Genomic DNA, 26,724 nt, shown 5'->3' with positions numbered 1-26,724 from the left:
GCTACTACTAATGCTGCTGCAACTACTAATACTGCTGCTACTACTAATACTGCTGCTACTACTAATGCTGCTGCAACTACTAATAATGCTGCTGCAACTACTAATACTGCTGCTACTACTGATGCTACTACTAATGCTGCTGCAACTACTAATAATGCTGCTGCAACTACTAATACTGCTGCTACTACTAATACTGATGCTACTACTAATGCTGCTGCTACTACTAATACTGCTGCTACTACTAATACTGCTGCTGCAACTACTAATGCTGCTACTACTACTAATACTGCTGCTACTACTAATACTGTTGCTGCAACTACTAATACTGCTGCTACTACTAATGCTGCTGCTACTACTAATACTGCTGCAACTACTAATGCTGCTGCTACTACTAATAATGCTGCTGCTACTACTAATACTGCTGCTGCTACTAATGCTGCTGCAACTACTAATGCTGCTGCTACTACTAATGCTGCTGCTACTAATACTGCTGCTGCTACTAATGCTGCCGCAACTACTAATGCTGCTGCTACTACTAATAATAATGCTACTACTAATACTGCTGCTACTACTACTACAAACTGCTGCTACTAACACTGCTGCTGCTACTAACACTGCTGCAACTACTAATGCTGCTGCAACTACTACTACAAACTGCCGCTACTACACAAACTGCTGCTACTACAAAACTGCTGCTACTACTAATACTGCTGCTACTACTAATACTGCTGCTACTACTAACACTGCTGCAACTACTACTACAAACTGCTGCAACTACTACTACAAACTGCTGCAACTACTAATACTGCTGCATCTACTACTACAAACTGCTGCTACTACACAAACTGCTGCTACTACACAAACTGCTGCTACTACTAATACTGCTGCAACTACTACTACAAACTGCTGCAACTACTAATACTGCTGCAACTACTACTACAAACTGCTGCAACTACTAATACTGCTGCTACTACTGCTGTTGCTGCTACTACTAACACTACTAATAATGCTACTGCTGTTACTACTACTGTTACCACAACTACTGCTACTACTGCCGTTACTACTGCTATTTATCAAATAAAGCCCTTCTTACATCAGCTGATATCTCAGCCTAAAACCCCAAACGGCAAGCAATGCAGGTGTAGAAGCACGGTGGCTAGGAAAAACTCTCTAGAAAGGCCAAAACCTAGCAAGAAACCTAGAGAGAAACCAAGCTATAAGGGGTGGCCAGTCCTCTTCTGGCTGTGCCGGGTGGAGATTATAACAGAACATGGCCAAGATGTTCAAATGTTCATAAATGACCAGCATGGTCAAATAATAATAATAATCACAGTAGTTGTCAAGGGTGCAACAAGTCAGCACCTCAGGAGTAAATGTCAGTTGGCTTTTCATAGCCGATCATTGAGAGTATCTCTACCACTCCTGCTGTCTCTAGAGATTTGAAAACAGCAGGTCTGGGACAGGTAGCAGGTCTGGTGAACAGGTCAGGGTTCCATAGCCGCAGGCACAACAGTTGAAACCGGACCCATGCCAAATGTTTTCAGTCTCCTGAGGGGGAAAAGGTGTTGTCGTGCGCTCTTCACGACTGTTTTGGTGTGTTTGGACCATGATAGTTTGTTGGTGTTGTGGACACCAAGGAACTTGAAACTCTCAACCCGCTCCACTTCAGCCCCGTCAATGTTAATGGGAGCCTGTTCGGCCCTCCTTTTCCTGTCGTCCACAATCAGCTCCTTTGTCTTGCTCACATTGAGGGAGATTTTGTTGGCCTGGCAACACACTGCCAGGTCTCTGACCTCCTTCCTATAGGCTGTCTCATCGTTGTCTGTGTTGTCGTCAGCAAACTTAATGATGGTATTGGAGTCTTCATTGGCTACTCAGTCGTGGGTGAACAGGGAGTACAGGAGGGGACTAAGCACACACCCCCGAGGGGCCTCAGTGTTGAGGATCAGCGTGGCGGATGTGTTGTTGCCCACCCTACCCCTACCCTTACCAACTTGAGTGCTACAGGGTGGTAATCATATAGGCATGTTACCTTCACTTTCTTGGGCACATGGACTATGGTGGTCTGTTTGAAACATGTAGGTATTACAGACTCGGTCAGGGAGAGGTTGAAAATGTCAGTGAAGACACTTGCTAGCATGCTTTGAGTACAAATCAAATTGAATTGGTCACTTACACATATTTAGCAGATTATTGCAGGTGTAGCATTATGCTTGTGTCCCTAGCACCAGCGGTGCAGTAACAATTGCCAACAATACACACATTTAAAAGTAAAATAATGGAATTTATAAATATTAGGACGAGCAATGTCGGAGTGGAGTACAGTGTGTAAATACATATGAAATTAGCAAAGCAGTATGTAAACATTACTAAAGTGACCAGTGTTCCATTATTAACGTGGCCAGTGATTCCATGTCTATGTATAAAGGGCAGCAGCCTCTAAGGTGCAGGGTTGAGTAACCGGGTGGTAGCCGGCTCGTGATGGCTATTTAACAGTGATGGCCTTGAGATTGAAGCACTTTTTCCAATCTGTCCCAGCTTTGATGCACCTGTACTGAGCCCGTCTTCTGGATGATAGACACACTGCTGTTACACCTATAGACACACTGCTGTTACACCTATAGACACACTGCTGTTACCCTATAGACACACTGCTGTTACACTGTAGACCACCGTAGCCACTGTAGCCACCGTGCCTCTACACCTGCATTGCTTGCTGTTTGGGGTTTTAGGCTGGGTTTCTGTACAGCACTTTGAGATCAGCTGATGTACGAAGGGCTATATAAATAAATTTGATTTAGACACACTGCTGTTACACTGTAGACACACTGCTGTTACCCTGTAGACGCACTGCTGTTACACCTATTGACGCACTGCTGTTACACCTATAGACACACTGCTGTTACACCTATAGACGCACTGCTGTTACACTGTAGACGTACACTAGCCACCGTGCCTCTACACCTGCATTGCTTGCTGTTTGGGGTTTTAGGCTGGGTTTCTGTACAGCACTTTGAGATATCACTGTAGACACACTGCTGTTACACCTGTAGACACACTGCTGTTACCCTGTAGACACACTGCTGTTACCCTGTAGACACACTGCTGTTACACTGTAGACCACCGTAGCCACTGTAGCCAACGTGCTTCAACACCTGCATTGCTTGCTGTTTGGGGTTTTAGGCTGGGTTTCTGTACAGCACTTTGAGATATCAGCTGATGTACGAAGGGCTATATAAATACATTTGATTTGATTTAGACACACTGCTGTTACACCTATAGACACACTGCTGTTACCCTGTAGACACACTGCTGTTACCCTGTAGACACACTGCTGTTACACTGTAGACCACCGTAGCACACTGTTAGCCAACGCTGTTACACTTCACACACTGCTGTTACATTGACACACTGCTGTTTGGGGTTTTAGACACACTGCTGTTACACTGTAGGTTTACACTGTAGACACACTGCTGTTACACTTTGAGATATCAGCTGTTATGTAGACACACTGTTACACTGGACACACTGCTGTTACACTGTAGAACACTGCTGTTTTGATTTGATTTAGACACACTGCTGTTACACCTATAGACACACTGCTGTTACCCTGTAGACACACTGCTGTTACACTGTAGACACACTGCTGTTACACTGTAGACACACTGCTGTTACACTGTAGACACACTGCTGTTACACTGTAGACACACTGCTGTTACACTGTAGACACACTGCTGTTACCCTGTAGACACACTGCTGTTACCCTGTAGACACACTGCTGTTACACTGTAGACACACTGCTGTTACACTGTAGACACACTGCTGTTTGCTGTTACACTGTAGACACACTGCTGTTACCCTGTAGACACACTGCTGTTACCCTGTAGACACACTGCTGTTACACTGTAGACACACTGCTGTTTGCTGTTACACTGTAGACACACTGCTGTTACACTGTAGACACACTGCTGTTACCCTGTAGACGCACTGCTGTTACCCTGTAGACGCACTGCTGTTACACCTGTAGACGCACTGCTGTTACACCTGTAGACGCACTGCTGTTACACCTGTAGACGCACTGCTGTTACACCTGTAGACGCACTGCTGTTACACCTGTAGACGCACTGCTGTTACACCTGTGACGCACTGCTGTTACCCTGTAGACGCACTGCTGTTACACTGGAGACGCACTGCTGTCACACTGCTGTTACACTGGAGACGCACTGCTGTCACACCTGTAGATGCACTGCTGTCACACCTGTAGATGCACTGCTGTCACACCTGTAGACGCACTTCTGTCACACCTGTAGACGCACTGCTGTCACACCTGTAGACACACTACACTGTAGACACACTACACAAGTTTCATGACTAGTTGCATGACAGAGTACCTTATTCTGTGTCTTTGCTTACCTCTCTCTGTAGGTGTTCAGCTCTGAGGGAGGCTGGATCTGTGTGTCTGAGGCTCTGCAGGTTCTAGGAGGGCTGGGCTACACTAAGAACTATCCCTACGAACGCTACCTCAGAGACTGCCGTATCCTGCTCATCTTCGAGGTATCACACACACAGTGTAGTATTTCTCCTTTTATTAACAGAGATATACAGCATTAACCATGTAGTGTCCACCAGAGGGCGGATGTCCACCTTCTCTTTCATTATTTTAGGCTATCGGGTGGTGGGTATTAGGCATACATAAATACATTCATTTATATCTAAACATTATTTTAGGGCTTAACTGTACGTGGGCCCAATAGCCTGCAGAGCCAAATTATGATTTTGGGAACAGGCAGAAAACTTTCTTTTTTTTTAAGTACAGTGGGGCAAAATTGTATTTAGTCAGCCACCAATTGTGCAAGTTCTCCCACTTAAAAAGATGAGAGGCCTGTAATGTTCATCATAGGTACACTTCAACTATGACAGACAAAATGAGAAAAAAAATCCATAAAATCACATTGTAGGAGTTTTAATGAATTTATTTGCAAATTATGGTGGAAAATAAGTATTTGGTCACCTACAAACAAGCAAGATTTCTGGCTCTCACAGACCTGTAACTTCTTCTTTAAGAGGCTCCTCTGTCCTCCACTCGTTTCCTGTATTAATGGCACCTGTTTGAACATGTTATCAGTATAAAAGACACCTGTCCACAACCTCAAACAGTCACACTCCAAACTCCATTATGGCCAAGACCAAAGAGCTGTCAAAGGACACCAGAAACAAATTTGTAGACCTGCACCAGGCTGAATCTGCAATAGGTGAAGAAATCAACTGTGGGAGCAATTATTAGGAAATGGAAGACATATGACCACTGATAATCTCTCTCGATCTGGGGCTCCACGCAAGATCTCACCCCGTGGGGTCAAAATGATCACAAGAACGGTGAGCAAAAATCCCAGAACCACACGGGAGACCTAGTGAATGACCTGCAGAGAGCTGGGACCAAAGTAACAAAGCCTACCATCAGTAACACACTACGCCGCCAGGGACTCAAATCCTGCAGTGCCAGACGTGTCCCCCTGCTTAAGCCAGTACATGTCCAGGCCCGTCTGAAGTTTGCTAGAAAGCATTTGGATGATCCAGATGAAGATTGGGAGAATGTCAGATGAAACCAAAATAGAAGCATGGGGGTGGAAACATCATGCTTTTGGGCTGTTTTTCTGCAAAGAGACCAGGACAACTGATCTGTGTAAAGGAATGACTGATTGGGGCCATGTATCGTGAGATTTTGAGTGAAAACCTCCTTCCATCAGCAAGGGCATTGAAGATGAAACGTGGCTGGGTCTTTCAGCATGACAATGATCCCAAACACACCGCCCGGGCAACGAAGGAGTGGCTTCGTAAGAAGCATTTCAAGGTCCTGGAGTGGCCTAGCCAGTCTCCAGATCTCAACCCCATAGAAAATCTTTTGGAGGGAGTAGAAAGTCTGTGTTGCCCAGCAACAGTCCCAAAACATCACTGCTCTTGAGGAGATCTGCATGGAGGAATGGGCCAAAATACCAGCAACAGTGTGTGAAAACCTTGTGAAGACTTACAGAAAACGTTTGACCTCTGTCATTGCCAACAAAGGGTATATAACAAAGTATTGAGAAACTTTTGTTATTGACCAAATACTTATTTTCCACCATAATTTGCAAATAAATTCATAAAAAATCTACAATGTGATTTTCTGGATTGTTTTTCCTCATTTTTCTGTCATAGTTGAAGTGTACCTATGATGAAAATTTCAGGCCTCTCTCATTTTTTTTAAATGGGAGAACTTGCACATTTGGTGGCTGACTAAATCCTTTTTTGCCCCACTGTACATTGTTGAAGTTTAATTCAATAAGACAAACGCCTTGAAAGAAGAGTTTGAAGGGAGGACCAGAAAAAGAAAGTTTGGGAAAGATTTGGTGAAGTAGTAAAAGAGGATGACAGCAGTGCTGGCTATGTTATGTGTGTGATGATTCAGATAGGCCTATGGCATGTCAAGGGAATGGCATGTTCAGATGGGTTAAATGGACACTTGAAATCTGGACACTGACTGTAGGTCTGTAACGTCTCACATGGCCTTAATATTAACTCCTGCAGAATTAAGCATGTATTACTGTAAAATGATACACCAAATGTTGGCAACGTTATGACTAGTGAACAGGAGTGGAGAAATATGATTTATTTATTTCTGCATCTTGAGAGAATGCAATGCTCAGTTAGATACCTTCTGTAGAGGTTCTGTCTTCATCATAAACACTGATAGTATTTCAACCACATAAGATTTCAGTTTGGCTTTAATGTATATTTTATTAGAAATGCGTTGGGTCGTTTTCACAGCTTTCTTTCTCCTTAACCGGTCATTCTGATGTCGTTTTGGACATTTTGCACTGAAAATCTTTCCCGGATTGTTTATTTATATATATATTTTGTTGGTGTTATTGTGTGTTTTCCCCGGTCCCTAAATGTCTTTGCTCCACGACAGATGACAGAGAGAACTTTACCGATGTCAACTAGATTGAAGCATTAATTCTATCGATCTATTACATTATTCTGCTGAGCAGGGGTTTATTTAGTCTTCTAGAGCAACAAGTAAGCTACATGTATCTAAGTTGACTAACACATTTCCCTCAGATATTGATCTATTTACGCTGCCTTCAGCTATTTCAAACAGATTCAACCACAAAGACCAGGGAGGTTTTCCAATGCCTGTCAAAGAAAGGCATCTATTTGTAGATGGGTCAAATAAAATCAGACATTGAATATCTCTTTGTTATTAATTACACTTTCTGAAGGCTCTGTATCAGTCAAGGGGTGTGAATACCTTCTGAAGGCTCTGTATCAGTCAAGGGGTGTGAATACCTTCTGAAGGCTCTGTACCAGTCAAGGGGTGTGAATACCTTCTGAAGGCTCTGTATCAGTCAAGGGGTGTGAATACCTTCTGAAGGCTCTGTACCAGTCAAGGGGTGTGAATACCTTCTGAAGGCTCTGTACCAGTCAAGGGGTGTGAATACCTTCTGAAGGCTCTGTATCAGTCAAGGGGTGTGAATACCTTCTGAAGGCTCTGTACCAGTCAAGGGGTGTGAATACCTTCTGAAGGCTCTGTACCAGTCAAGGGGTGTGAATACCTTCTGAAGGCTCTGTACCAGTCAAGGGGTGTGAATACCTTCTGAAGGCTCTGTATCAGTCAAGGGGTGTGAATACTTTCTGAAGGCACTGAATCTCCCTGGAGATATGAAGATGTTAGATTGTAGTTATGAAGAGGTCTTTACTTGACATTGTGTTCTGTCTCTTCAGGGCACCAATGAGATCCTGAGGATGTACATAGCTCTGACTGGAATGCAGTATGCTGGAAAAATACTGACAGGCAAAATCAAGTAAGTAACTTTGTGGATGACCTGACCAAATTCATATAGAAATGTGAGTTATAGATCTGGCATTCGCATTGAAAGCAAGTCGAAGAATCAGTAGATCTGTTCTATTTTTGTCTATTTCTTAGTTTTTTTTGTCTTTTGGTTTTGTACACCAGCTTCAAACAGCTGAAAATACTATTATTGGTGATGGAAAACATATTTCACAGTGGTTTAGATGGTACAATGATTCTCCACACTATACTTGCTTGTTTTGTCACAAACTGAAATTAGGCAAACTATTACAATTTTAGCAACCATGAAATGGTGGTGTGATTTCTGCATATGGCACCTTTTTAAGATAAGTTACATGACCAAAAGTATGTGGACATGTGCTCGTCAAACATCTCATTCCCAAATCATGGGCATTAATATGGAGTTGTTCCCCCCTTTGCTGCTATAACAGCCTCCACTCTTCTGCGAAGGCTTTCCACTAGATCATTGCTGCAGGGACTTCAGCCACGAGCATTTGTGAGGTCGGGCACTGATGTTGGGCAATAAGGCCTGGCTCACAGTTTGCGTTCCAATTCATCCCAAAGGTGTTTGATGGGGTTGAGGTCAGGGCTCTGTGCGGGCCAGTCAAGTTCTTCCACACGATCTCAACAAAACATTTCTGTATGGACCTCGTTGAAATTCACAGAGCTCTTCAATAAAGCCATTCTACTGCCAATGTTATACTATGGTGATTGCATGGCTAGTTTAGATTTTATTCACCTGTCAGCAACGTGTGTGGCTGAAATAGCCTAATCCACTCATTTGAAGGGGTGTGTATATGTATGTATGTATGTATGTATGTATGTATGTATGTATGTATGTATGTATGTATATATATATACACACACACACACACACACACACACACACAGCTCAATTCATTACATTTCTATCTGTAACATTCTGAAATTGTCATCTGTCTCTCTGCCTTGTCCAATCAGGGAGATGAAGAAGGGGAATGTGGGTGTGGCCTTGGAGATGTTGGGCAGGAAGTTGGGAGACGCGTTGGGGAGGAAGGTGGACCTTGGACTGACTGGGATGGATGGGGTGGTGCATCCTGGTCTGGCGGTGCGTACCTTATTTAACCTATAACCCCTAACCCTTGGACTGAATGGGACGGTACGTACCTCATATCCAGTACTACAGTGCATTCGGAAAGTATTCAGACCCCTTAACCCTTTCTTCATTTTGTTATGTTACAGCCTTATTCTAAAATAGATTAAATAGTTTTTTTCCCCCTCATCAATCTTATCAATATCCCATAATGACAAAGCAAAATGTTTTTATGTGCAAATTTGTAAAAATAAACTATTACATTTACTTGAGTATTCAGACCCTTTACTCAGTACTTTGTTGAAGCACCTTTGGCAGCTATTACAGCCTCGAGTCTTCTTGGGTATGACGTTACAAGCTTGTCACACCTGTATTTGGGGAGTTTCTCAAAATAAATTATCTGCAGATCCTCTCAAGCTCTGTCAGGTTTAAAGGTGAAGCGTCACAGTTATTTTCAGTGTGTTGGGTCATTGTCCTGTTGAAAAACAAATGATAGTCCCACTAAGCGCAAACCACATGGAATGGTGTATCGCTACAGAATACTGTGGTAGCCATGCTGGTTAAATGTGCCTTGAATTCTAAATAAATCACAGTGTCACCGGCAAAGAACCCCCACACCATTTCACCACCATGCTTCACAGTGGGAACTACACATGCGGAGATCATCTGTTCACCTACTCTGCATCTCACAAAGACACAGCGGTTGGAACCAAAAACCTCAAAAAAACCTCACATCAGACTAAAGGACAGATTTCAACCGGTCTAATATCCATTGCTTGTGTTTCTTGGCCCAAGCAAGTAACTTCTTCTTATTGATATCCTTTAGTAGTGGTTTCTTTGCAGCAATTCGACCATGAAGGCCTGATTCATGCAGTATCCTCTGAACAGTTGTTGCGATGTGTCTGTTACTTGAACTTTTGTGAAGCATTTATTTGGCCTGCAATTTCTGAGTCTGGTATCTCTAATGAACCTCTGCAGCAGAGGTAACTCTGGGTCTTCCTTTCTTGTGGTGGTCCTCATGAGAGCCAGTTTCATCATTGCGCTTGATGGTTTTGCGACTGCACTTGAAGAAACGTTAAAAGTTCTTGAAATTTTCCGGATTTGACTGACTTTCATGTCTTAAAGTAATGATGGACTGTCATTTCTCTTTGCTTATTTGAGCTGTTCTTGCCATAATATGGACTTGGTATTTTACCAAATAGGGCTGTCTTCTGTATACCAGCCCTACCTTGTCACAACACTATTGATTTGGCTCAAACGCATTAAGAATTAAAGAAATTCCACAAATTAACTTTTGACAAGGTACGCCTGTTTATTGAAATGCATTCCAGGTGACTACATCGTGAAGATGGTTGAGAGAATGCCAAGAGTGTGCAAAGCTCTCAAGGCAAAGAATCTCAAATATAAAATATATTTTGATATGTTTAACACTTTTTTTTTTTTTTTTGGTTACTACATGATTCCATATGTGTTATTTCAATGTTTTGATGTCTTCACTATTATTCTACAATGTAGAAAATAGGAATGAGTAGGTGTGTCAACTATTGACTTGTACTGTATGTAGATAAGTTATTATTATTTTTTCTTTCTGTTTTTTAACATTTTGCAAAAACTTCAAAACTGTGTTGGCTTTGTCATTATGGGGTATTGTGTGTAGATTGATGAGGGGGGGGAACATTTTATCCATTTTAGAATAAGGCTGTAATGTAACTGTGGAAAAAGTCAAGGAGTCTGATTACTTTCTGAATGTACTGTGTATATACTATAAACATGGCTGGAACATCCTGGTGTGGCGGAATTGTTTTGAACCTTATTGATCCCCACAGGCTTACAGTTGTTACCATAAGTCAGGGTTCCCTAACTGGTGACCCACTGGCCGGATTTGGCCCGCTGGTTATTTTATTTGTGTAATTGTTGGACCTAAAGTACTGTTAAAAATAAACTCCAAGTGATACAATTTTGGGAAAATCTGTTCCAAAGTATTCCCACACATGAGAGATATTTGTGATCGTATACTAATGTAAGCAAGGTTTGAAATTATTGTTTTAGTCAAATATTATATTGGGTTTGGGCTTCTTGCTGTCAATTTGCACTCTACAAATAATTTGTAATTATGTTCAGACCATCTGCTCAAGAAAAAATCATCCTGCAACATTCTAGTTGATGATCCCGTAAGTCCCATAATTTAGTCTGGTTAAGAAGAGCCCTTATCTAGTGAACTCAGCAGTTTTCAAGCCCTGTCTAAATGACGTACTGGAATACCTTGAAATGGGGACAAAGTTAGACATTTTCTCATGTTACTTTATTTTATTTTAATGTTTTTTATTATTTATTTTAGTGGGTGGATCAGCTTTAATATTGAGCATAGATTGTTGCGTTCATCAATATAATTGTCTGCATCATTTCCATTCTCCATATTTTTGGAGGTAAATATATACACTACTGTTCAAAAGTTTGGGGTCACTTGGAAATGTCCTTGTTTTTTAAAGAAAAGCACATTTTTTGTCCATTTAAAATAACATCACAATTATCAGAAATACATGTAGACAATGTTAATGTCGTAAATGACTATTGTAGCTGGAAACAGAATATCTACATAGGCCCATTATCAGCAACCATCACTCCTGTGTTCCAATGGCATGTGGACGTTTCTTAGTGACCCCAAACTTTTGAACACACTTTTTAAAGAATATACCTTCCCTTGTTGTTCCCCACAAACCCTACCACCCCTCCCCCAATTGGAGTAAACTAATAAACAATAACAATTAAGTTTGCTGATGACCCAACAGTGATAGGCCTGATCACCGACAATGATGAGACAGCCTATAGGGAGGAGGTCAGAGACCTGACCATGTGGTGCCAGGACAACAACCTCTCCCTCAATGTGATCAAGACAAAGGAGATGATTGTGACTACAGGAAAAGGAGGAACGAGCATGTCCCCATTCTCATCAAGGTGCTGTAGTGGAGCAGGTTGAGAGCTTCAAGTTCCTTGGCGTCCACATCACCAACAAACTAACATGGTCCAAGCACACCAAGACAGTTGTGAAAAGGGCACGACAAACCTATTCCCCCTCAGGAGACTGAAAAGATTTGGCATGGGTCCTGAGATTCTCAAAGGGTTTTACAGCTGCAACATCGAGAGCATCCTGACTGGTTGCATCACTGCCTGGTACGGCAACTGCTCGGCCTCTGACCGCATGGCACGACAGAGGGTAGTGCGTACGGCCCTTTACATCATCGGGGCCAAGCTGCCTGTCATCCAGCACCTCTATACCAAGAGATGTCAGAGGAAGGCCCTAAAAATGGTCAGACTCCAGCCAACCTAGTCATAGACTGTTCTCTCTGCTACCTGCACGGCAACCAGTACCGGAGCACCAAGTCTTAAGTGCAAGAGGATTCTAAACAGCTTCTACCACCAAGCCATAAGACTCCTGAACAGCTAATCAAATGTCTACCCAGACCATTTGCATAGCTCTAGGTATATATTGCAATTCTTCAGCCATTCCTGGACCTGTGACCAAAAACGGGCTACATATGGACAGTACCAAAATAAATGATCTAGTGACTCCCCCTCCTCCTCACAGCGAAATCTGCAGAGCAGGGAAGATTGGTTGCAAGAATATTGTATAATAATTTAAATAGAAAAAATCTACGTTTTGAATCCGGCGTTTTGCGTGTCAATTCATATGAAATGGAATCGGTACATCGACAATCTCTTCCCAACTATTTTACATTCATATGGCACAGCTGTCAATATTTTGGTCCTTAAATGAAACTGGTATATATTTTTACTTATCACAATTTTCTTTAACCAATTTTGGCTTTAATGCAAAGTTGGTACTTGAAAGTATTAGTAAATGTATTGATCTTGCGAATTAATTTCCAGGCAGACCTACCGCGTTTTATTTCCTCAGGTGTTTCAGGCGAGCTCATTCCACCCACACTGCCACTTGGACAAGACCGGTACGAAACAGACTAATTAGGCGCCACCAAGCGTCACATCGATAGCTAAAATGACGGGCAAATGTTGATTTTTAAATTCTGCGTTTTGTGCGAATGGAACGTTTCTGGGATCTTTTATTTCAGCTCATGAAACATGGTACCAACACTTTACATGTTGGGTTTTATATTTTTGTTCAGTATAGTTGACCCAACTTTTTTACCACTATGTCACTGGACCCCAACAACCCACACTGTGTAAGGTGCAAAACGTGTCAGACTGACATTGCGAGTGGGTGAACTGGCCCCGAAGAGCCTCATGAAGGGGAAAAGACCACGCTGCATCCTGTGCTGGCACCAGTTCTACATTGTGACATTTTCTTTGCAACAACCTTCAGAGCTTTTTTGCCAATTGCCTCATTCTTGGGGCACCCGCAATATTCCGCTTTATCAAGCAGCAGCCGTGCTCCTGCCGTTCCCGTGCTCCTGCCGTTCCCGTGCTCCTGCCGTTCCCGTGCTCCTGCCGTTCCCGTGCTCCTGCCGTTCCCGTGCTCCTGCCGTTCCCGTGCTCCTGCCGTTCCCGTGCTCCTGCCGTTCCCGTGCTCCTGCCGTTTTCATCACACAGCCCACTTGCCATTCTCCAGACCGGCGACACTAAAGCTGCCAGTCGGAAGCAACTAGAAATAATTGAATAATAGTAACATTTACAAATTGATGGTCCTTGAAAATAAATATTATTGCTTGAAAAAGTACTTGAATGTCCTTGAATTTGACTTGCCACTGTCAGTACAAACCCTGCATTCTGTCACATGTTGTTTTAGAACCATTCTGTCACTTCGGTGGGAAGGATCTAATGCAGAGTTTCCCAACCCTCTCCTCGGGCATCCCAGACGTTCCGTGTGTTTGTAACCCTAAACTGGTGCACCTGATTCAATTAGTCAACTAATCATCAAGCCTTTGACTAATTGAATCAGGTAGGCCTGTTTAGGGTTAAAACAAAATGCTAAAAAGTCTGAGGTGGCAGAGGAGAGGGTTGGGAAACCATGATCTAATGAGTGAATGGAATGTATAAATAAAGTCATAGTTTTCCTGTCCCCTATTCTCTCCCAGGACAGTGCCAAGAAACTGGAGCAGAACGTGGCCCATTTTGGCTCCACAGTGGAGAACCTGCTGTACAGATATGGAAAGGTACATTATAGCCTTGACTTATTCCACATTTTGTCATTACAGCCTGAATTCAAAATAGATTAAAGAAAAACAATTCTCCCCCATCTACACATAATACCCCATAATGACAAAGTGAAAACGTGTTTTTGGACATTTCAAATGTATTGAAAATTAAATATGGAAACATCCCATTTACATAAGTATTCACACCCCTGAGTCAATACATGTTAGAATCACCTTTGGCAGCGATTCCAGTTGTGAGTATTTCTGGGTAAGGATAATCAATCAATCAAATGTATTTATAAAGCCCTTTTTACATCAGCTGATGTCACAAAGTGCTATACAGAAACCCAGCCTAAAACCCCAGACATCAAGCAATGCAGATGTAGAAGCATGGGGTCTAGGAAAAACTCCGTAAGAGCTTTCCACACCTGGATTGTGCAACAGTTGCCTATTTATTCTTTTAAAAATGAATCAAGTTCGGTCAAATTGTTTGTTGCTAGACAACCATTTTCAGGTCTTCCCATAGATTGTCAAGCCAATTTAAGTCAAAACTTTAACTCAGCCACTCCGGTTGTCCTGCTAAAAAGTGAATCTCCCAGTGTCTTGTGGAAAGCAGACTGACCCAGGTTTTCCTCTAGGATTTTGCCTTTGCTTAGATCCATTTTTGTTCATTTTTATCCTTAAAAACTCTGCAGTCCTTAACGATAACAAGCATACCCATAACATGATGCAGCCACCACCATGCTTGAAAATATGGAGTGGTACTCAGTGATGTATTATGTTGGGGCAAATCCAACACAATACAACTCTTTGTGTTCAGGGCAAAAAGTTCTTGCCACCTTTGCAGTTTTACTTCAATGCCTTATTGCAAACAGAATGTATGTTTTGGAATATTTTTTATTCTGTACAGGCTTCCTAACTATGATGTTGTGGATATTTTTTTAATTTAACCTGGCAAGTCATTTAAGAGAAAAATATTATTTACAATGACTGCCTTCCCCATGCCAAACCTGGACGATGCTGGGCCAATTGTGCACCGCCCTATGGGACTCCCAATCATGGCCGGATGTGATGCAGCCTGGATTTGAACCAGGGACTACAGTGACACCTCTTGCACTGAGATCCAGTGCCCTTCTAGCTGTCTCTATGTAGAACAACAATCTAATATGACCCATGGACCTTCTAGCTCTCTCTATATAGAACAACAATCTAATATGACCCATGGACCTTCTAGCTGTCTCTATGTAGAACAACAAAAAGTAAGAAAAATGCCCACAGTCATCAATCTAGCTAAGAGATCATTATTAAATATATTTTAAGTGATTGGTAAGAATAAACTAGATCAATGATAATTCATTAACATGCCCAAGCTTCCCTCATTTCTCCTTCACCCAAATCCAGATAGCTGATGTTCTGAAAGAGCTGCAAAATCTGGACCCCTACAAATCAGCTGTGCTAGACAATCTGGACCCTCTCTTTCTAAAATGATCCACCGCAATTGTTGCAACCTCTTACTAACCTGTTCAACCTCTCTTTCGTATCGTCTGAGATCCCCAAAGACTGGAAAGCTGCCGCGGTCATCCACCTCTTCAAAGTGGGAGACACTCTAGACCCAAACTGCTACAGACCTATATCTATCCTACACTGCCTTTCTAAGGTCTTTGAAAGCCAACTTAACAAACAGATCACCGACAATTTCAAATCCCACCGTACCTCTGCTGTGCAATCTTGTTTCCGAGCTGATCATGGGTGCACCTCAGCCACGCTAAAAGACAGAACTGTCTTATTCATCATGTCCGTATTCATCAACCTGGCCAAGGCTTTCGACTCTGTCAATCACCACATTCTTATCGGCAGACTCGACAGCCTTGGTTTCTCAAAAGATTGCCTCGCCTGGTTCACCAACTACTTCTCAGACAGAGTTCAGTGTGTCAAATCGGAGGGCCTGTTGTCCGGTCCTCTGGCAGTCTCTATGGGGGTGCCACAGGGTTAAATTCTCGGGCCGACTCTTTTGTCTGTATACATCAATGATGTTACTCTTGCTGCTGGTGATTCTCTGATCCACCTCTACGCAGACAACACCATTATGTATACTTCTGGCCCTTCTTTGGACACTGTGTTAACTGACCTAAAGATGAGCTTCAATGACATACAACTCTTCTTCCATGGCCTCCAACTGCTCTTAAATGCAAGTAAACTCTTCAACTCTTTGCCAGAATTCAGCCAGTCTTCACAAGACCATAACATGTCCCCTTTTGTGTTATTCACCTCCAGCAGAATAATGACATTTCTGAGTGCGTGATATTCAGTTTCACTGGCATATAGTATGGCTGGTCTTAACCTGCAGTCATTTGGCCTCCCGAGTGGTGCATTGGTCTAAGGCCACTAGAGATTCTGGGTTCGAGTCCAGGCTCTGTCGCAGCGACCGGGAGACCCGTGGGGTGGCGCACAATTGGCCCAGCGTCCTCCAGTTTAGGGAAGGGTTTGGCCGGCAGGGATGTCCTTGTCCTATGGTTTTCTTTTTGTAATCCGTGATTGACTGTAGACCCTGCCACATACCTCTTGTGTCTGAGCCGTTGAATTGCGACTCTACTTTGTCTATACCGACACTTAGCTTGTTTGATTGCCTTGCGGAGGGAATAGCTACACTGTTTGTATTCGGTCATGTTTCCGGTCACCTTGCCCTGGTTAAAAGCAGTGGTTCGCATGGACTCATAAGTTGCATGGACTCTGTGTTTAACGTTACTATGTACCCCACACATACAATTATATGTCTCTCAGTCAAGCATTGAATTTCAAACAATCCAATGCCTCACAAAGAAAGTCACATTGAAAATCCCTTTGAGCATGGTGAAGTTATTAATTCCACTTTGGATGGTGTATCAATACACCCAATAGCAACAAAGATACAGGCGTTCTTCCTCTCGGAAGGGTCTTACTTCGGTTGCTTCTCCAGACAAGGCCAAATCTACTCTGGGGTTGCTTACCAAGATGACATTGACGGTTCCTGAGTGGCTGAGTTTGAGTTTTGACTTAAAGCAGCTTAAAGATCTATGTAAAGACTTGAAAATGGCTGTCTATGATCAAGCTCTGTCAAGTTGGTTGTTGAAGAATTTAAGAAAGAATAATGTGCAAATATTGTATAATCCAGGTGTGGAAAGCTCTTAGAGACCCAGAAAGACTCACAGCTGTAATCTCTGCCAAAGCTGATTCTAACATGTATTGACTCGGGGGTGTGAATACTTAAATGAGCTATTTCTGTATTGAATTTAATATATTTGCAAACATGTCAAAAACACTGTTTAGTACTGTGCAAGTACTGTGCATTAGTTTGGTCTGCTAGAAAGTGAATTGTTCCATTTCAATCTTCAGGCCACTGCTTATATTGAGTGCAGCGCAAAACTGAAATTATTTTCTCCTCTACTGGCCTATAAGATCATTTCATGCAATGCTTACATTAGATCCACTATTCGCTGATAAGTGTTCATAACTTGCACAATTGGTGGCTCACTAAATACTTTTTTGCCCGCCCGTACGTACGTACGTACGGACGGACGGGCGGGCAAAAAAAGTATTTAGTGAGGCACCAATTGTGCAAGTTCTCCCACTTAAAAAGATGAGGCCTGTAATTTTCATCATAGGTACACTACAACTATGACAGACAAAATGAGAAAAAATATCCAGAAAATTACATTGTAGGATTTTTATGAATTTATTTGCAAATTATGGTGGAAAATAAGTATCGACGAATAAGAGTCGACGGCATCCAGTCAGAGCCGTTGGAGTTGGTTAAAAGGGTCCCACAAGGTTCTATACTTGGTCCATTACTGTTCACTCTCTACATAAACAATATTGGTGATGAGATAGTGTCAAATTAATTTATATGCTGATGATACAGTCATGTACTCTATCACTTCAACGGCTGACCAAGCATTCACTATTGGAGACAGATTTTAAGATATTACAAGGGTCTTTTATACAGCTGAAACTTGTTTTAAATGCAAAGAAAACACATTTATTATTAACCCTAACCCACATTTATGATTCAAAAAAGTTTAAAAAGTTGGTGGAAATTACACCTGCACTTACGAGCTTAGATGGTTCTCAAATTAATCGGGTCTCTGCAAATAAATACTTAGGGATATGGTTGGATGATAAACTGTCTTTTAAAATGCATATTGACGAACTTTGTAAACGGCTAAAACTCAAGCTAGGCTTCCTCTATAGAAACAGGACATGTTTGTCCTCTACAAATACAAGACAAATTGTGCAAGCTACTTTTATGTCTGTTATAGATAATGGGGATAATATTTACATGCATGCTACGGCATCAACACTTAAATCCCTGGATGCTACTTATCATTGTGCACTTAGGATTATTATGGGTGGTCTCAAGCATGGATTACACTTGAGGCCCATGCGATTTCCACAGAGTTGGGTATGGCTGCCTTTTCCTGTTACGCTCCTTGCCTATGGAATAGCCTGCAGACTAAACTTAAACCTGAGACTCTTGTCCCCCTGTCGCCCATTTTAAACATTTATTGGAGCATTTCATTTTTGTATTGCTTGTAACTGTTTTGGGTAATGCAAGTTCTTGTGCTTTTAGGGGAATAACCTGTGTGTAAATGTAATCTGTTGCTGTATTTATTTGTGTTATCTGTGATGGTTTTGTTTGTCTTGTGTAGTTTCTTAATCATTGTACCTAAACTGTATGTGTAAACATGTATACGCAGGGCCCAGCTGTGAAAGAGACCTTTGTCTCAGTCTGTTGTTGAAATAAAGGTAGAATAATAATACACGTTAGAATAAAGCTGTAAAGTAACAACATGTGGAAAAGGTGAAGGGGTCTGAATAGTTTCAGAATGTGTCTTTGTTCCTCCAGACGATAGTAGAGGAGCAGCTGATCCTGAAGCGTGTTGCTGACGTCCTGATCAACCTGTACGCCATGACAGCCGTCCTATCACGATCTAGTAGATCTATCTCTATAGGGCTCAGGAACCACGACCATGAGGTAATACTGTACTATACTATCACCATCTTGTTGATATACAGTGTCATAAAGTATTCCCCCCCCCTTTCTGATTTTGACCACGTGAAAGCCAAACACTGCATTCCACATGAAGAACCTCAGATGTCAGGCCATCCATCTGTGAGCTGAAGCTCAACTGGGTGTATGACAATGATCCAAAACACACAATCAAGTCAACATGAAAATGGCTAAAAAGCAACTCATTTGAAGTTTTGGAATGGCCTAATCCAGACCTAATCACAAGTGAGATGTTGCAGGACTTGAAACGAGCAGTTCTGGTGTCACTGAGTTAAGCAGTTCTGCATGGAAGAGTGGGCCAAAGCAGTGTTTGACTGATCAACAGGCATTGCAGCCAAAGGTGGCACAACCAGTTATTGAGGGCAATTACTTTTTCACACGGGGGAATTGGGTGTTGCGTAACTTTGTTTATTAAATTAAATAAGTGTCACATTTGTGTTATTTGTTCATTCCGGTTCCCTTTATCTATTATTAGGTTTTGGTTGAAGATCTGATAACATTCAGTATAAAAAAATTTTTGTTTTAAAGAGACAATCAGAAAGGGGGGAAATAGTTTTTCACGCCACTATCTCTATAGGGCTCAGGAACTACGACCATGAGGTAGTACTATACACTATCTCTATAGGGCTCAGGAACTATGGCCATGAGGTAGTACTGTACACTATCTCTATAGGGCTCAGGAACTATGGCCATGAGGTAGTACTATACACTCTCTATGGGGCTCAGGAACTACGACCATGAGGTAGTACTGTACACTATCTCTATAGGGCTCAGGAACTACGGCCATGAGGTAGTACTGTACACTATCTCTATTGGGCTCAGGAACTACGGCCATGAGGTAGTATTGTACTATACACTATCTCTATGGGGCTCAGGAACTACGACCATGAGGTAGTACTGTACACTATCTCTATAGGGCTCAGGAACTACGGCCATGAGGTAGTATTGTACTATACATTATCTCTATAGGGCTCAGGAACTATGACCATGAGGTAGTACTGTACACTATCTCTATAGGGCTCAGGAACTACGACCATGAGGTAGTACTATACACTATCTCTATAGGGCTCAGGAACTACGACCATGAGGTAGTACTATACACTATCTCTATGGGGCTCAGGAACTACGACCATGAGGTAGTACTATACACTATCGCTATAGGGCTCAGGAACTACGTCCATGAGGTAGTACTGTACTATACACTATCTCTATAGGGCTCAGGAACTACGACCATGAGGTAGTACTGTACTATACACTATCTCTATAGGGCTCAGGAACTACGACCATGAGGTAGTACTATACACTATCTCTATAGGGCTCAGGAACTACGGCCATGAGGTAGTACTGTACACTATCTCTATAGGGCTCAGGAACTACGGCCATGAGGTAGTACTGTACACTATCTCTATAGGGCTCAGGAACTACGGCCATGAGGTAGTACTATACACTATCTCTATGGGGCTCAGGAACTACGACCATGAGGTAGTACTGTACTATAAAATAAAATAAAATGTATTTGTCACATACACATGGTTAGCAGATGTTAATGCGAGTGTAGCTTAATGCTTGTGCTTCTAGTTCCGACAATGCAGTAATAACCAACAAGTAATCTAACTAACAATTCCTAAACTACTGTCTTATACACAGTGTAAGGGGATAAAGAATATGTACATAAGGATATATGAATGAGTGATGGTACAGAGCAGCATAGGCAAGATACAGTAGATGGTATCGAGTACAGTATATACATATGAGATGAGTATGTAAACAAAGTGGCATAGTTAAAGTGGCTAGTGATACATGTATTACATAAGGATGCAGTCGATGATATAGAGTACAGTATATACGTATGCATATGAGATGAATAATGTAGGGTAAGTAACATTATATAAGGTAGCATTGTTTAAAGTGGCTAGTGATATATTTACATCATTTTCCATCAATTCCCATTATTAAAGTGGCTGGAGTTGAGTCAGTGTCAGTGTGTTGGCAGCAGCCACTCAATGTTAGTGGTGGCTGTTTAACAGTCTGATGGCCTTGAGATAGAAGCTGTTTTTCAGTCTCTCGGTCCCAGCTTTGATGCACCTGTACTGACCTCGTCTTCTGGATGATAGCGGGGTGAACAGGCAGTGGCTCGGGTGGTTGATGTCCTTGATGATCTTTATGGCCTTCCTGTAACATCGGGTGGTGTAGGTGTCCTGGAGGGCAGGTAGTTTGCCCCCGGTGATGCGTTGTGCAGACCTCACTACCCTCTGGAGAGCCTTACGGTTGAGGGCGGAGCAGTTGCCGTACCAGGCGGTGATACAGCCCGCCAGGATGCTCTCGATTGTGCATCTGTAGAAGTTTGTGAGTGCTTTTGGTGACAAGCCAAATTTTTCAGCCTCCTGAGGTTGAAGAGGCGCTGCTGCGCCTTCTTCACGATGCTGTCTGTGTGAGTGGACCAATTCAGTTTGTCTGTGATGTGTATGCCGAGGAACTTAAAACTTGCTACTCTCTCCACTACTGTTCCATCGATGTGGATAGGGGGTGTTCCCTCTGCTGTTTCCTGAAGTCCACAATCATCTCCTTAGTTTTGTTGACGTTGAGTGTGAGGTTATTTTCCTGACACCACACTCCGAGGGCCCTCACCTCCTCCCTGTAGGCCGTCTCGTCGTTGTTGGTAATCAAACCTACCGCTGTTGTGTCGTCCGCAAACTTGATGATTGAGTTGGAGGCGTGCGTGGCCACGCAGTCGTGGGTGAACAGGGAGTACAGGAGAGGGCTCAGAACGCATCCTTGTGGGGCCCCAGTGTTGAGGATCAGCGGGGAGGAGATGTTGTTACCTACCCTCACCACCTGGGGGCGGCCCGTCAGGAAGTCCAGTACCCAGTTGCACAGGCGGGGTCGAGACCCAGGGTCTCGAGCTTGATGACGAGCTTGGAGGGTACTATGGTGTTGAATGCCGAGCTGTAGTCGATGAACAGCATTCTCACATAGGTATTCCTCTTGTCCAGATGGGTTAGGGCAGTGTGATTGAGATTGCATCGTCTGTGGACCTATTTGAGCGGTAAGCAAATTGGTGGGTCTAGGGTGTCAGGTAGGGTGGAGGTGATGGTCCTTGACTAGTCTCTCAAAGCACTTCATGATGACGGAAGTGAGTGCTACGGGGCGGTAGTGTTTAGCTCAGTTACCTTAGCTTTCTTGGGAACAGGAACAATGGTGGCCCTCTTGAAGCATGTGGGAACAGCAGACTGGTATAGGGATTGATTGAATATGTCCGTAAACACACCAGCCAGCTGGTCTGCGCATGCTCTGAGGGCGCGGCTGGGGATGCCGTCTGGGCCTGCAGCCTTGCGAGGGTTAACACGTTTAAATGTTTTACTCACCTCGGCTGCAGTGAAGGAGAGACCGCATTTTTCCGTTGCAGGCAGTGTCAGTGGCAATGTATTGTCCTCAAAGCGGGCAAAAAAGTTATTTAGTCTGCCTGGGAGCAAGACATCCTGGTCCGTGACTGGGCTGGATTTCTTCCTGTAGTCCGTGATTGACTGTAGACCCTGCCACATGCCTCTTGTGTCTGAGCCGTTGAATTGGGATTCTACTTTGTCTCTGTACTGACGCTTAGCTTGTTTGATAGCCTTACGGAGGGAATAGCTGCATTGTTTGTATTCAGTCATGTTACCAGACACCTTGCCCTGATTGAAAGCAGTGGTTCGCGCTTTCAGTTTCACGCGAATGCTGCCATCAATCCAAGGTTTCTGGTTAGGGAATGTTTTAATCGTTGCTATGGGAACGACATCTTCAACGCACGTTCTAATGAACTCGCACACCGAATCAGCATATTCGTCAATGTTGTTATCTGACGCAATACGAAACATGTCCCAGTCCACGTGATGGAAGCAGTCTTGGAGTGTGGAGTCAGCTTGGTCGGACCAGCGTTGGACAGACCTCAGCGTGGGAGCTTCTTTTTTTAGCTTTTGTCTGTAGGCAGGTATCAGCAAAATGGAGTCGTGGTCAGCTTTTCCGAAAGGGGGGCGGGGCAGGGCCTTATATGCGTCGCGGAAGTTAGAGTAACAGTGATCCAAGGTTTTGCCAGCCCTGGTTGCGCAATCGATATGCTGATAAAATTTAGGGAGTCTTGTTTTCAGATTAGCCTTGTTAAAATCCCCAACAACAATGAATGCAGCCTCCGGATAAATGGTTTCCAGTTTGCAAAGAGTTAAATAAAGTTCGTTCAGAGCCATCGATGTGTCTGCTTGGGGGGGATATATACGGCTGTGATTATAATCAAAGAGAATTCTCTTGGTAGGTAATGCGGTCTACATTTGATTGTGAGGAATTCTAAATCAGGTGAACAGAAGGATTTGAGTTCCTGTATGTTTCTTTCATCGCACCATGCCTCGTTAGCCATAAGGCATACACCCCCACCCCTCTTCTTACCAGAAAGGTGTTTGTTTCTGTCGGCACGATGTGTGGAGAAACCCGCTGGCTGCACCGCATCCGAGAGCGTCTCTCCAGTGAGCCATGTTTCCGTGAAGCACAGAACCTTACAGTCTCTGATGTCCCTCTGGAATGCTACCCTTGCTCGGATTTCATCAACCTTGTTGTCAAGAGACTGGACATTGGCAAGAAGAATGCTAGGAAGTGGGGCACGATGTGCCCGTCTCCGTAGTCTGACCAGAAGACCGCCACGTTTCCCTCTTTTTCGGAGTCGTTTTTTTGGGTCGCTGCATGCGATCCATTCCGTTGTCTTGTTTGTAAGGCAGAACACAGGATCCGCATCGCAAAAAACATTCTTGGTCGTACTGATGGTGAGTTGACGCTGATCTTATATACAGTAGTTCTTCTCGGCTGTATGTAATGAAACCTAAGATGACCTGGGGTACTAATGTAAGAAATAACACGTAAAAAAACAAAAAACTGCATAGTTTCCTAGGAACGCGAAGCGAGGCGGCCATCTCTGTCGGCGCCGGAAGTACACTATCTCTATAGGGCTCAGGAACTACGGCCATGAGGTAGTACTATACACTATCTCTATAGGGCTCAGGAACTACGGCCATATGAGGTAGTGCTATACACTATCTCTATAGGGCTCAGGAACTATGACCATGAGGTAGTACTGTACACTATCTCTATAGGGCTCAGGAACTACGACCATGAGGTAGTACTGTACACTATCTCTATAGGGGAACTACGGCCATGAGGTAGGAACAGGAACTATGACCATGAGGTAGTACTGTACTATACACTATCTCTATAGGGCTCAGGAACTATGACCATGAGGTAGTACTGTACACTATCTCTATAGGGCTCAGGAACTACGACCATGAGGTAGTACTGTACACTATCTCTATAGGGCTCAGGAACTATGACCATGAGGTAGTACTGTACACTATCTCTATAGGGCTCAGGAACTACGGCCATGAGGTAGTACTGTACACTATCTCTATGGGGCTCAGGAACTATGACCATGAGGTAGTACTGTACTATACACTATCTCTATAGGGCTCAGGAACTACGGCCATGAGGTAGTACTGTACACTGTCTCTATGGGGCTCAGGAACTACGACCATGAGGTAGTACTGTACACTATCTCTATTGGGCTCAGGAACTACGGCCATGAGGTAGTACTGTACTATACACTGTCTCTATGGGGCTCAGGAACTATGGCCATGAGGTAGTACTGTACACTATCTCTATGGGGCTCAGGAACTACGGCCATGAGGTAGTACTGTACTATACACTACCCAGCAAACCAGAATTGGTTATGTGAAATTTTCCAGAACATCCGTCAGGTTACTGATGATTATAGTGTTTGTACAAAACATTCACCTGATGTTCCCAGAACGTCGCGCCACTGGGTTCTGAAAGCATTACTGGTATTTATTTTTATTTTTTAAAACCTTTATTTAACCAGGTAGGCTAGTTGAGAACAAGTTCTCATTTACTGCGACCTGGCCAAGATAAAGCAAAGCAGTGTGACACAAACAACAACACAGGGTTACACATGGAATAAACAAACATGCAGTCAATAACACAATAGAAAAATCTATGTACGGTGTGCAAATGTTGTAAGGAGGTAAGGCAATAAATAGGCCATAGTGGCGAAGTACAATTTAGCAGATTAAAACTAAAGTGATACATGATGATGTGCAAGTAGAAATACTGGTGTGCAAAAGAGCAGAAAAGTAAATAAAAACAATATGGGGATGAGGTAGATTGTATGGGTTATTTACAGATGGGCGGTGTACAGCTGCAGCAATTGGTAAGCTGCTCAGATAGCTGATGTTGAAAGTTAGTGAGGGGGGAAAAAGTCTCCAGCTTAATATACCTGCTGGAGCGCGTGCTACGGGTGGGTGTTGTTATCGTTACCAGTGAGCTGGGATAAGGCGGAGCTTTACCTAGCAAAGACTTACAGATGACCTGGAGCCAGTGGACAGTAGAGGCTATATACAGTAGAGGCTATATACAGTAGAGGCTATATACAGTAGAGGCTATATACAGTAGAGGCTATATACAGTAGAGGCTATATACAGTAGAGGCTATATACAGTAGAAGCTATAACCATAGCGAGGCTATATACAGTAGAGGCTATAACCGTAGCGATGCTATATACAGTAGCGAGGCTATAACAGTAGAGAGGTTATATACAGTTGCGAGGCTATATCAAGTAGCAAGACTATATCCATAGCGAGGATATATACAGTAGAGGCTATAACTGTAGTGAGGCTTTATACAATAGCGAGGCTATATCCATAGCGAGGCTATAACCGTAGCGAGGCTATATACAGTAGCGAGGCTATATACATTAGCGAGGTAATATACAGTAGAGAAAGTAGAACTGTATTGAGGCTATATACAGTAGCGAGGCTATAACAGTAGAGAGGCTATATACAGGCACCGGTTAGTCAGGCTGATTGAGGTACTATGTACATGTAGATATGGTTAAAGTAGAACATTTTGAGGATCTCAGGACCCATGCCAAATCTTTTTAGTTTCCTGAGGGGGAATAGGCTTTGTCGTGCCCTCTTCACGACTGTCTTGGTGTGTTTGGATCATTCTAGGTTGCTGTTGATGTGGACACCAAGGAACTTGAAGCGCTCAACCTGCTCCACTACAGCCCTGTCGATGAGAATGGGGGCGTGCTCGGGAGTCCACAATCATCTCCTTAGTCTTGGCTACGTTGAGATATAGGTTGTTATTCTGGCACCACACGGCCAGGTCTCTGACCTCCTCCCAATAAGCTGTCTCGTCGTTGACTGTGATCAGGCCTACCACTGTTGTGTCGTCTGCAAACTTAATGATGGTGTTGGAGTCGTGCCTGGCCATGCAGTCGTGGGTGAACAGGGAGTACAGGAGGGAACTGAGCACGCACCCCTGGGGAGCTCCAGTGTTGAGGATCAGCATGCCAGATGCCAGACCTACCCTCACCACCTGGGGGGCGTCCCGTCAGGAGGTCCAGGATCCAGTTGCAGAGGGAGGTGTTTAGTCCCAGGTTCCTTAGCTTAGTGATGAGCTTTGAGGGTACTATGGTGTTGAATGCTGAGCTGTAGTCAATGAATAGCATTCTCACATAGGTGTTCCTTTTGTCCAGTTGGGAAAGGGCAGTGTGGAGTTTAATAGAGTTTGCATCATCTGTGGATCTGTTTGAGAGGATTGCAAATTGGAG

The 26,724-nt window shown here is 43.3% G+C and overlaps 1 protein-coding gene across 1 annotated transcript in view; it reads left to right on the top strand.

Annotated features, from left to right (window-relative positions):
* acad9 (acyl-CoA dehydrogenase family, member 9) overlaps nt 1–26,724 on the top strand; it is a 36,255-nt gene that overhangs the window by 4,934 nt on the left and 4,597 nt on the right. The window contains exons 4-8 of the mRNA XM_064958680.1: nt 4,426–4,554; nt 7,762–7,841; nt 8,810–8,936; nt 13,973–14,050; nt 18,915–19,043. Of these exons, the coding sequence (XP_064814752.1) occupies nt 4,426–4,554; nt 7,762–7,841; nt 8,810–8,936; nt 13,973–14,050; nt 18,915–19,043 (543 nt within the window). The remainder of the gene's footprint in view (nt 1–4,425; nt 4,555–7,761; nt 7,842–8,809; nt 8,937–13,972; nt 14,051–18,914; nt 19,044–26,724) is intronic.

This window comes from Oncorhynchus masou, chromosome 5 (genome assembly GCF_036934945.1).
Source record: "Oncorhynchus masou masou isolate Uvic2021 chromosome 5, UVic_Omas_1.1, whole genome shotgun sequence".
Classification (NCBI taxonomy): Eukaryota; Metazoa; Chordata; class Actinopteri; order Salmoniformes; family Salmonidae; genus Oncorhynchus; species Oncorhynchus masou.
This window is presented reverse-complemented; position numbering and strand designations above follow the sequence as displayed.